This window comes from Geotrypetes seraphini, chromosome 5 (genome assembly GCF_902459505.1).
Source record: "Geotrypetes seraphini chromosome 5, aGeoSer1.1, whole genome shotgun sequence".
NCBI classification, from domain to species: Eukaryota; Metazoa; Chordata; class Amphibia; order Gymnophiona; family Dermophiidae; genus Geotrypetes; species Geotrypetes seraphini.
The window spans coordinates 211617209-211630661 of record NC_047088.1 but is presented as its reverse complement, the minus strand read 5'-3'; the positions used below and the strand labels follow the sequence as shown (position 1 = coordinate 211630661).

The 13453-nt window shown below is 42.8% G+C and overlaps 1 protein-coding gene across 3 annotated transcripts in view; it reads left to right on the top strand.

Annotated features, from left to right (window-relative positions):
• Nucleotides 1-13453, top strand: part of SLC4A10 (solute carrier family 4 member 10) — a 337291-nt gene that overhangs the window by 315844 nt on the left and 7994 nt on the right. For all 3 annotated transcript variants that reach the window (XM_033945953.1, XM_033945952.1, XM_033945954.1), the window contains exon 24: nucleotides 405-521. In XM_033945953.1, the coding sequence (XP_033801844.1) occupies nucleotides 405-521 (117 nt within the window). The remainder of the gene's footprint in view (nucleotides 1-404; nucleotides 522-13453) is intronic.

The window sequence follows — 13453 nt, the reverse complement described above, 5'->3', positions numbered from 1 at the left end:
TCTAGTGTACCTGGGGCAATGAGGGGATTAAGTGACTTGCCAAGGGTCACAAGGAGCAGCGAGGGATTTGAACCCACAGCCTCAGAGCCAACCATGTGCAGCATGTGAATCACTGCACATGCCATCCCTGCATGGAGTTGCGTGTCCGGCTCCAACAAAGTAACAGGATCAGCTTCGAGGAGGGGGGGAGTGTAGTCAGCTCACAGACAGGTAGGAAGGCAGGGAGGGATCCTTGGCAGCGGCTTCAGCAGGGGTCGGGCAGGGATCCCCAGCGGCTCATAAACTGGCCTCTTTGAAAATCTACTAGGGTGGTTAGATGGGTGGATATAGGTTGGGGAAAAAAAGTTAGAGGATTAACACTGATTTTTAGCATTAGGCTCATTTGTATTTTCACTTTTATCTAGAGATGATCCCTCGATCATAAACATTTCTGATGAAATGGCAAAGACCTCTGTTTGGAAGACTATGTTGATAACGTCAGACAATTCAAAGAACAAGGAGTCAAGCTGTCCTTCTAAAAGGTTTTAACACTTTTCTTCATTAGTAACCAAATCAGTTGTCCTGTACATATTAATGAATTCCAGTTGTGTATTATAATCAGATAATTAATTTGTTAAACTTGTTGTATAATGATAAATCAAGATCAAAGCTATGTTTTCCCTAAATACATGAACATCAGAGATTAAAGTCTGATGCACTAAAACTTAGCAGGCACACTAAAGTAATTTAGGATATGCTAAAACTAGAGTGTTCTACGCTATCAGATTATTGAAGAAATGCACCTTGACTCTGAGACATTAATCGGTGATCTTCAGTGGTGACTTTTCACATAAGCTATGATTTTAATGAAGACTTACCTTACTCTTCCATCAGTCCTAATTTTTATTTGAAAATCATTTTACTATTAACCATATGACAAGCATGCATAGGCATACATTTTTAAAACTTATTTTAACTTTTGAGTAATAAATATCAGCAATGAATTATTGCAACTTTATGTTTTTAATATAATGAAAACTTATCTTTATGTTTAAATGTTCAGGGACAAACAGCCAACATGTTTCATTGATACTGCCTCAGGGAGCAGGTCCTATTTGGCTACTTAGAATGGAAACAGATATAATAAGTTAAGGGGTTCATTTTCAAAGCACTAAGACACACAAAGTACCATAGCTGGTCATCACCATAATTCAGTGGCTTGCTGGCTAAGTTTGAAGGGTGGTGTGTCTTTGGCCATTAAGACTTAGCTGGCCAGCTGCTAAATATTGGTCTACCCAGGGGTAGACAATTCTGGTCCTTGAGAGCCACAGGCAGGTCAGGTTTTCAGGATATCCACAATAAATATGCATGAGATAGATTTGCATCTCAAGGAGGCAGTACATGCAAATCCATCTCATATATATTCATTGTGGAGATCCTGAAAACCTGACCTGCCTGTGGCTCTTGAGGACCGGAATTGCCTATCCTGGTCTAGCCGATTATGTCTCAATTGGCCAAAGATAGTCCAGATATTCAATAACAGGCGCTGGATACGGCGCTGGCATTGAATTTCCGGTATTGCTGCAGACCGCAGGAGATTGATGGTGATATCCCACAGTCTGACTATCAGGGGGCAAAATGCTGGCTGTTAAATTTGAATTCTATAGTGGAATCTGGGGCATCAAGATTCTGTAATAGAATGCTACTGTATGTCACCAAAATTTAAGTATGCCTACTTAACCCTATATCTACCGTGAGCATAAATGCATACATAACGTTATCATTAATTTTTTCCTCAAAACGGGACAGGACCCCCGGATCCATCTCCCCTCCTCCCCCCCGGATCCCATTAAATATAGTGCAAAATATAGACAGCAGATATACATTCTCAAAACTGACACATTTTGATCACTAAATTTAAAATAAAATAATTTTTCCTACCTTTGTTAACTAGTGATTTCATGAGTCTCTGGTTGCACTTCTTTCTGATTGTGCATCCTCTCTTTCATTTCTTTCTCTTTCTTTCGCTCTCCTTGCCCCCCCCCCAAGCCACCCTGCTTCTCCTGCCCCCCCCCCGACAAGCCAAGCAACCCTGCTTCCCCTGCCCCCGACAAGCCAAACCAAGCCATGCTGCTTCCCCTGCCCCCCGACAAGCCAAGCCACCCTGCTTCCCCAATGCACCCTGCTTTCCCTGCCCCAACAAGCCAAGCCAGCCTGCTTCCTTGACGCACCCTACATCCACTGCCCCCCGACAAGCCAAACCACCCTGCTTCCCCCAATGCACCCTGCTTCCCTGACCCAGCAACATCAAGGCGCGTGCAGTGACTGTACTGCACAAGCGCCAGGCCTACAAGTCTTCTCTCCCCGCCCAACGTCAATTATGATGTTGGAGAGGAAGTTCTAGGCCAGCCAATCGCTGCCTTGCTGGCCCAGAACTTCCTCTCTGACATCAGAATTGACGTTGGGAGGAAGGCTTCTGGGCGGCAAGCAGCAGCGGCGGTGGACCGGGGGAGGGGAGGGTTGAATCGGTGTGCTGGAGGAGGCTGGTAAGTAGCGGCAGCGGTGGACCAATGGGGGGGTGTTGAATCAGGCGCTGGAAGGAGGGAGGCTAGCTTTGGCTTAGCCGGGAGGGAGGGGAAGCGATCGCCTGTCCCATTGTCCCTGTGCACAGCTTCGGGAGGCTGTCCCTGAAAATGGGACATTTCGGCATCCCGAAGCTGTGTGTGGGAACAATGGGACAGGGGATCTAAAAACAGGACATATGGTCACCTTATGCATACACCTAAATGAGGCACTTTAGCACATACATGACACTAATCTATAAGATATGCATGTAATTGTGGGAGATATGTGTGCCGTACCCACATGAACACCCCCTTGCATTTGCATCCCATGCAAATTGTGTGCTAAATTTATGGATTACTGCATAGTGCTCAACTAGCACTAATGATATTTATATATACCTAAAAGGTATCTTAGGTCTTTGCAAGACTGTAGGCCAGGAGTGTCTAACTTGCGGCCCAAGGGCTGCATGCGGCCCCATGAAGTATTTTGTGTGGCTCTGGTCGAGGGTGATGAAGTGTTTTCCTCTGCTGTCCCTGGGTGTTTACCGTCTTGCCGGCTCCCTCCTCTATCTTGCTGCAGTGTTTGCGCATTTGTGTGGCCTCAGAAAATTTTTTCAGACAATGCGGCCCTGGGAAGCCAAAAGGTTGGACATCCCTGCTGTAGGCTGTTGATGCCACATTATTCTAAGGCACATTGGGCAGACACAAAAGAGAAGGCATTCTTCAGGCTTTCTCCAACACTTTGGAATCCATGCTCTTACCATTGGTTTTCGTTTGAGCAGAGCTTCTTCTGTCTGATATTAAGGCCATCATATAGTGCATTCAAGCTATTGTCATATCTACAGTATACTACAGAGTGCTCATAGGAGGGGGATGGTCGGAAAGCAGCCACATTCCTCCCCGGTCACCCTCTTTTATGTTTCGTACCACCCACAGCTCTCAAGCCCCATGAAAAACAAAACACTTTCTGGTGTCTTAAAAACTCTTGCCGGCTCCTTGCTCGCTCTGCATAGCTCTTACTTACTTGGAACTGCATGGTGTCGGCTAGGTCCTCTCATGCTGTTCTTCTATTATTTACACAGTAGACAGATAGGAAGAAATACCCTGATCTCTGGTGTTTCCCTTTCCAGGAACTCTGTTCTCCTTTAGTCTTCTATCTGTCGGCACTGTCTAGCAGCTCTGCGTTTCATACGGGTTTACACAGTCAACTGCACATGTTGTTGTAGCAGTTAATATCCACACTAATTCTGTGTTCATAGTGTAATCATTTAACTGCCTGCTAAAATTTAGTGCATAGACTATTAAGTGCTATATTAGCATCACATTCAAAGGGCAGTTCAAAAGGCACTTAAATATTTAGAATATTAGCACAGATGTATATAGATGTGCACTCATGCATGTATATGCCAATACACCACCTAAGCCCTGTTCTATAAATAATTGACTATCTTGCATGTTGTATATATGGAAGGGGACATATACATGGGGAGGGACAGACGGGGACTCCTACTTACACATGTAAATTGCATCATACTTTAAAGTATGCATGTTCCTGTAGCTTTTAGGTGCCCACACTTACTCCAGCTCTATTGTACAGCCACTTTGAAACAAATGATAAGGTGGTATATCAAATTTATATTAAACTTGAAATTTATATTAAACTTGATCTAAATGTTAAAAAGCAACAATTGGCCTTAAGAACAGGAGTATTAGGTACTTTATTTGAATTGATCTGACGTGGCCCAAGTTTCGGCTAAATATCCAAATCACAATGTATCTTCACTTGATTTCACCTCACAAAGACAACAAAATCTCTTGGAGAACACCGTTCATATAAGATGTGCTCATATCCTGTATACCAGCATAATAATAATAATAATAATAACTTTATTCTTCTATACCGCCATAGTCAGATGACTTCTAGGTGGTTCACATCGTAGAGGGCTGGACAATCAGCGAATTACAGAATGCAAGAAGTGAGGGTACAACTTATTACACAAGAAATAGATAAAAGGAAAATATGAAACTTAAGTAAGAAGTATGGATCTCATGTATGCAACCCAGGGAATAGAAGCTGGACAATCAACGAGTTGCAGAATGTGGAAAATGAGGGAACAACGTATTACACAAGAAACAGACAGAGGGAAAATAAAACTTAGGAAGTTTAGTGAAGCTTCTTTTTAGGAGATGAATCTGTTTAGGAGATGAATCTGTCAAACAGTACAATGTCTTCTGCTCAATTACATCTTGTATGAGCAGGTGCTGTCCAAGAGATTTTGTTGTCTTTGTGAGGTGAAATCAAGTAAAGATACATTATGATTTAGACCCCTGTTGCGGGCATATAGCCAAAACATGGGTCGTGTTGGATCAGTTCAAATACTCCCATTCTTAAGGCCAATTATGTTCATCTTGCTTGTTTGCTGTTACACCTTGTTTGTTGAAATCCCTTTTGTTTTGTTTATTGGATATTGGTATAGCAGAACCTAGGCACCCAAGTTCTGTTGAAGAATTGGTTTCTAATTCATGGCATCGGGGTATCTGAATGGAAGTGCTCAGTTATAGAATTACACTCATCAGTTTTCAGTGACATGCATGCATGCAAAACAAAACACCCACACCCACACACACATACATACACCCCCTACCCCCACCCCCCACACATACCCCCCACACCCCCATGTACACCCCACACCCCCCACACACCCCCACACACCCCACACCCCCACACCCACACCCAGTAATTGCTTTTCCAGTAATATGTGTAGTTGTGTCCTATGTGAATGGGTATAACTCCCGAGTGTTAGGAGATTAGAAATAACACTTCATCTTATTTTGATGTTTCTTCTGATTTTTAAACTTTACTCTTAGGGGTCATTTTACTAAGGCGCACTAATCAATTTAGTGCACGCTAACAATTAGCATGTGCTAAATGCTAACGCGCCCGTTATATTCTATGGATGCGTTAGTATTTATGTGCGCTAAATCAATTAGCAAGCCTTAGTGAAAAGACGCCTTAGGCTTTTATTTTGGAAAACTGAGAGTACAACTTTCATGAATCATTTAGCCCCCACCCCCCCTTTTACAAAACCATGAAAGTGTTTTTTAGCACAGGCCAGTACGCTGAATGTTGTGCGCTGTTCACAAAACTCATAGGAACTCTATGAGCGTCAGGAGCAGCACAGAGCATTCAGCACACCGGCCTGCGCTAAAAACTGCTTTTGCAATTTTGTAAAAATGGGGGGGGGGGGGTTTAATTATTTTGGCATTTTGTTGGGGCCAAAAGTTATCTTCCCCCCCTCCCCGCTTTTACAAAGCCACAGTAGAGACTGCTTTGTGGCAAATGTTCAGACATCTATTAAATCAACTATGGGTGATGGATTGATTACCGCAGCAGTAGCCGCTACCACAGCTTTGTAAAAAGAGCTCTTTAATTTTAAGTTTATTGCTCAAATGATGTATGTTAATTGTACTGTATATTTTTATAAGTGATTTATTTTTACCTATGGTACCTGGAAGCCTGTATAGAACTATTTTTGCCTAATGTGCAGGTTAAGAGTTTGCACCTCCAACAAATATCAGTTCATAAATGATTCTCTTATTATACTTTATGGAAACTCTCTAATTCTGTTTGCCAAAAATGAACATTATTGCAAGAATCTTATCACAAAATTTAAGATATTGTATTAATATCAGTGTAATAAAATGATGAGCTCTTAAGACAGAAATTATTCTGATTTTGAAAAAGTTAAATATTATTATTACACTGCTGAAATTCTACAGCCAAAAATCATCAGTTCCATTAAGTAAATAGTTAAATATTTACAACTGACAAAAATAATTTGATGAATTTTCAAAAAGTAGTTTTTTGCATTACTGTTTGCAAGTTTACAAAGTTTAGAGCTCAGTTCAGCAACCCATTAAACACCGTAGAGATGTACAGTATATTCATTTGAAATGACATGGGATTTCCCAGGTCATTTTTAGTTCAAAACAACAGTAAAGACCCTGAAATTTTCCTTTCTTCCTTATCATCTATACTATGAACTGTTTAACAGTGCCCCCTATTGTTCAATAATGTCCATTGTTTATCAATTAATGCTCTACTGAAGAACAGTGCACACTATTATGCAATAGGGAACATTATTTAGGGAGTAGAGTATACTATTTAAGCAGTTGTAACCCTATTGCATACTATTTCTTTAAAATACTTATATCCTGCATATCCAAAAATCTGTGGGTTAAATAAAACCCCACACACATAAAAAATAAATAAACAAGCAAATCCTTACATTAAAATACTAAGCACACAACACTTGCGGCCTCTTTTAGAAAGCCGCGCTAGCGGCTTCGCCACGCTAACAGCCCTGAAGCCCATAGAGATTTAAAGGGCTTCGGGGCTGTTGCCGCACGGCAGCCGCTAGCGCGGCTTTGTAAAAGAGGCCGTTAAACTATCTCAAAATATACAATTTTACATGCTAAAAAAAACCTAAATAATAATCAAATTCTTCAAAACAGATAAATAAAACAACAATAGAATCAAAACCTATCACAGATTTAACACTTTAATTGGCAGATGGTGATACGGCTGCTTTGTGTAATTTGATGTTGAACGAGAGCAACAGTGCCAAGTAAGAGGCATTTGGAAATACAGATTTTCCCATAAGAGCCATAGAAAACACATGTTGCTTCTAAGCAACAATGCCAAATAAAAGGCTAAAAAAAAAGCCTTCTGAAAAAAGTAAGCCTTTACACATTTCTAGAAAAGTAAAAAAAAGAAGGAATTTGACAAACATTTCCTGGAAGAGCATTCCATAGCAGGGGACCTACCACAGCAAAAACCCTGGAACAAATAGTTTAGATGGAACAATCAATTGCTTAGATTGTAAGCGTAGGGATCGAGACAACACATATAAAGCAAGTAAAGTAGCCACTAGTTTCGGTAAAGTTTAGTGCAAGGCCTTATACACTAACACCAAAATTTTAAACTGGATACTCCAAGCCACTGGTAGCCAGTGTAACATGTTCCCTACGTGAGATACCTCCAATCACCCTTGCCACAGCGTTCTGAACTACAGTGGTACCTCGGTTTACGAGTGCACCGGTTTGCGAATGTTTTGCAAGACGAGCAAAACATTCGCAAAATCGGCACCTCGGAAACCGAGCGTGCCTCGATTTGCAAGCGGCGACCCCCGCGATCCGAAACCTTGCCCCCGCGATCCGGCATCCTCCCTCTGCGATCTGGCACCCCCCCCCCCCCCCGCCGTGATTGGGCACCCCCCACCGCTTCTTACTGTCATCCGGGCATCGGCACCGGCATGTCCTGTGCATTGGTGCCAGTGCCCGAAGATCGGCCTCCTCTTCTTGCTGGGCCTTGAGCATCTGCGCATGCTCAAGGCCTGCGAGTTCACGCTCTCTCCGAGATCTCGGAGAGAACATGAACTCGTAGGAACGTTGCTCGCCTCACTGCTGTAACTTCATGCAAGCATTTTCCTGCATCTGTACGAGATTGTCCTTTCTACTCCACCTCACAATCGCGTACAGATGCAGGAAAGGGCTTGTGTGAGGTTACAGCAGTGAGGTGGCAACATTCCAGAACGTGACCGCCGGACACTTAAGGCACAGGTTTTCCATAAAGAATCATTCTTTATAATACTGAGGGTCTCAAAATAGTACCTGGCGGGCCGCATGCGGCCCCTGGGCCACAAGTTTGAGACCACTGCTCTAATGCATTTACTTCCTTCTTTACTTATAGACTGACCTCTTTCTCTCTCTGTCTCTTTTTATCTCTGTCTGTCTCTCTTTCTCCCCTCCCCCTGCAAGTCCAGTATCTCTCTAGCTCCCCATTCTCCCACTATGGTTCTATCTTGTGGTAAATTGCAGGCAGTGAGAGCAATGAAAACAGGCTGTTTCTGCCTGACCCCACCAAAACCTTCTCTCTGCTGCATCCCACCTCTTCTGATGCAACTTTCTATAGGCAGTACACAGCAGAGGGAGGCAGGGTCAATCAGAGACAGACTAATTTAAATTTAAATTGTATTATATAACAATATGCTATGACATTAGGAAAGGCAGTATATTAAGGGGCTCATTTTCAGAGCACTTAGAGACACAAAGTAGCATAGGTTTCTATGGTACTTTGTGTGTCTAAATGCTTTCAAAGTGAGCCTTTAAGTCTAATAAACCATAAACCACTGCTGTTGCTGTCACCATTAGATTGTAGGACCACTGCGTGTATGTGTGTGTGTGTTGGAGGGGGCACTACAGAGAGATAGGACTCACAAGTGTGGGGAAATGGAGAGATGTTGGATTTGCACGGGGTGGGGGTGGGGTGGGAGTGAGGAGAGATGGAAGAGAGACCAGACCCTGTGGGAGAAGAAGGGGAAGAAACATTGGATCTAGGAGAGAAGCAGAGAGAGAGAGAACAAGAGCAAAGGGGTAAAGGGATGAAAGGGGAGAGATGATAGAGCTGGGGGAAGTGGAGGGAAGAGAGAGAGAGAAAGAGAGTTGAACAGGTTGGGGTGGGGTGGGGTGGGTCGAATGTTAGACTAAGAGAGAGAGAGAGATGCTGGACTGTGGGGAGAAGGGGTAGTCAGAATGAAAGAGGAAAGATACCAGTCCTGGGTTAGGGAGGCAGGAACAGCATGGGAGAGAGAGAGAGGCAGATGAATAGATGTTAGCTCCAGGGTGGGAAAGCAGGAAGAAGGGAAGATATAGGGGAGAATCTAGAAATAAGGAGGTACAGGAATACAGAGAAGGGATACTAAGCATGGAGGGAACACAGAGACTGGGACATAGAGGGTTGATGCTGGACACAGGGGAGGTATTGGCCAGAGTAAGACAGGGACATTGAGGGAGATGTTGCATATGGTGGTAGGATAGGGATAGTGAAAGGGTATATGCTTTACATGGGAGACAAGGCCGGCTGAAAGGGTCATGGTGCCCTGAGCCAAGTTTGATGGCTGAGGTGCGCCCCCCCCCCCCCCCCCCCCTCTTCTCATGGTCCAACATTTTTCCCTTTCTCCAGACCCTAGTCTGGCATTGCTCCCTCTCATTCTTCTCCAGTGGCCCTCTAAACATTACCTTGCTTGTGAATAGCAATGGCGTGCACAGCAGGCTGTTTTCAGCCAGTCCTGGGACTTCTCTCTGCCCCATCCTGCTGACTGATAAGTGCTTCAGAAGGAGGCAGGTCCCTAGGTTATGTGCATACTTTTAAAAATTGAGCTGTTGTGTGTGTAATTTTTCATGATAAACCTTGCGGGTGTGCACAGTTTTCCTGGGAATGTGAGCGCCGAATGAGCTCTGAGAGGGGAGACTTCAGAACTGAGGTGCAATTGGATAAAAAGAAGAAACCAGGGCAAGGATGGGGCTGAGAGAGAAAATGCGGGGGTTACCTTTAGGTTGCCCTACCCCGCAAAAAAGAAACACAGTTCCTGTCTGCAAAAATGTTTTTGCTGAATTGAGCTCTTACTTTAAGCTGTCATTAAGTTAAATGAAAGAGACGTTCTTGTCTTGAACTAAAACTACTGCACATATCTGCATCTGTTTAATATACATTTATGAAATCCAAATAGAGCAGGTCATTCATAGCTTTGGTAAAAAAAAACCAAAAAAAAAACCCAACAACAAAACCAACTCTCCTTGTACTATGCCAAGACCACAAACAATCCCAGACTGAAGTTTTGCTAGAAAATAGTAAAGCCTATTTAATGTTGCCTGTTTTGGATGGCAGGAAGTTGGCAGATAAACATTTTGTATGATTCTTTCCACCTGACAGCCACAGCAGGTGCCATTAAATAAAGAGTAATAGACAGACAAACCTGCCGTAATGCAACCCTGAAATTCTGTCAAGGGCTTGCTGGCTTCCCGGGGATCCATAACAGCAGAATTCTACTGCTTTGTAATGTCAACAAAACCAAAAATGAAATTGATAGCCTAATGAATGTTGTCTGCTGATTCTGTTTTTGTTCTATATAGAGCTTGAGTGTTAGCTTAGTGTGAATTGTAAACATGCCAATCAAAAGAAGCGATAAAACTGGCATTCAGCTTCTCAGTCATGTTATGATTGTTGGATGTTGACTTATAGTTCAACCAGGGAAAATCAATTTGATTATTCCTATATTATGGCTTCTTTACATTTTCATAGCAGCAAGGTCATTTTATATGGGAATGGCACTTTGGGGTCCTTTTAGTAAAGTGTATGAAGGGCCTGATTTTATAAACAACATCTAACTTCTAAGTGCCATTTGATGCGACTGTCAATCATCCATTAGGCACCATTTATAGAATCATGCCTAGCCATGCCTAAATGTTCTTAGGCGCTTGTAGGCATTAAGGCCCTGATTCTATAAAGGCTGCCTAAAGTTAGGTGCCAATATCGGTGCCTAACTTAATTAATAAATAGGCTTAATTGGTGCTGATATTCACACTCAGCACATTAAAATAACTGTAATTGGTCTTAATTGAAAAGTTAGGTGCCTAATTTGAAAAACTGATTCTATAAAAAGTAGGCATGTAGCCCAAAGTGTGTGGATCATGGACATGTTTTTGAGTTAGGTATCTCTTTGTGAATCAGTTGCTGTTAGGCTCTGATATCAGTGCTTAACTTTAGGCATAGAAAACCCCGACATAAATAGGGAACGCGAAAATATTAGGATGCTGAGTGTGATTCTATAATGAGCACCTGAGTTTTATAGAATCAGTGCTTAAATCCTTAGGCTCACTCCATTTAGGCCAGGGTTTTCTTAGCCTAAATGAGCGTGCCAAACTCAATCCACACCCAAACTCCGCTCGAATCTACCCTGAATCTGCCCCTAACCATGCCTATTTGCCAGTAGGCACCTTGGTGTAGAAGCCTACATTGAATTGGTAGGTGCTTACCGAGTTAAGCACCTACTAGCAAATTAATTTATTTGTTTTTAAATTGGTTTTTAATGGTGCCTAGCTAGGCATGCTGATATGTGCACCAAACTGTAGGCATCTTTTATAGAATCAGGGCCTAAGGGGCAAATTCTATAAGAAGCGGCCAACAGCTAGGCACTGATATAGGCACCGTTCAGCGCGATTCGAGTACAATTGGGTGCTGTTTAGTGAATCGCGTTGGGCAGCACCTATTTTTGAGGCTCCCAATAAATAGGCCAGCTCTAGGCACAACTAAAATATAGGCGCCCATCTGAGCACCTAAGCACGCTTAAGAGCAGCAATTCTGTAACAAGGCACCTAACATGAAGCCACGCCCACACCTAACATGCATAGCGCCTATTTTTTTTGAAGGCTGCCTAAATTTTTAGAGGTGCCTTGTTACAGAATCGCTCTTTCTTGATAGGTGCCTAAGTTTCAATTAGTGCTGTTTAAAAAGCTTAATTGGACTTGTTCAATTTAGATAGGCACCTGTCTAGATGGGTGCCTCCAAAACAGGTGCCTAACATTAGGCACTGGTTACAAAATTTGAGCCTAAGTACTTATCCCAGATTCTATAAATTATTTATTTATTTATTCATTCAGGGGAGCTCAGAACGGTTTACATGAATTTATTCAGGTATTCAAGCATTTATCCCTGTCTGTTCAAGCAGGCTCACAATCTATTTAATGTACCTGGGGCAATGGGGGGGGGGGGATTAGATGACTTGCCCAGGGACACAAGAAGCAGTGTGGGTTTGAACCCACAACCGCAGGGTGCTGAGGCTGTAGCTTTAACCACTGGGCGAGGGAAAAGATTGGCAGTGTGGGTGTCAGACTTATGCTTTCTGAAATCTGGTGGAAATGCTGGTGCCTAAGATGGACGCAGGGCCCTATATTCTGTAACAATGTGTGTAACTTTCTGGAATGCTCCTGACATGCCTATGCCTCTCCCGTGGTCAATCCCCTTTCTGGGTTGTACATAATGGAATTTGTGCGCCATGAGTTGCAGAATAGCACACAGCCAGATGCGTGCACAAATCCTAATTGGCACCAATTCATGTGAATAATTGGTTGTTGGCGGCCAATTATGGCTCATTCATCGCTCAGCCAATTAAGTTGCCCATATCTCAGAATCGCACACAAATCTAGGCACCCAAATCTGGGCACCATATAAAGACTCCAAGGATTAATCCGAAGTTAACATGCAAAACTAGGTTACCGTGTGACTGCATCAAGGTATTTGTGGTTGTTTCCCTGTCTCCACACATTAAAGCTATGTTACTGCATTTTTTTTTACTTGTGTTTCAGGGGGTGTGGTATGAATGGAAAGTGGGTTTGGAATTGTTAGACAGCTAGTGTGTTAAACTTAGCCCACACTAACTGGCTGATGTGTTAATGCAAGACCACAAAACACCTCCTAAAAAAGAGGTGGTAAGTGCTTCTGCCTTAACTCTCTGCAGGTAACCCATGACATGCAATAAATAATGTAGGAAAGGCCCCCAAAAGGTGTCATGTTAAATCTGGGCTTAATGCATGGTGAAATCCTGAGTTACAATATGTTAAGCCCAGAATGAAGGGCCCTTTAGTAAAAGGGTCCCTTCAAGCAGTGAACTGTGCATCCACCTTGGTCCTACTTTAGATATTTTTGCACAGATGTGCCAATAGATACATAAATGACATTTTCTAAATACCAACTGGCACAAAAGTGTGTTTCTTGAAATGATGGTTGTGTCATTTTGCTGGTAGACATGAGCAGCAGTAGAATTTTGGTGAACACACAAGTACTGCAGAGATTATAAAAAGCAGAATTTATGCTTGTACTTAACAAATATTGGCATGGTCATTTACACCAGCTCCATGATATAAATGTCCATGCTTGACACTTACGATAATATTTTATAAAGCCAAGTGAGCGCCTACTTGTCTTTATAGACCAGGGGTCTCAAAGTCCCTCCTTGAGGGCCGCAATCCAGTCAGGTTTTCAGGATTTCCCCAATGAATATGCATGAGAT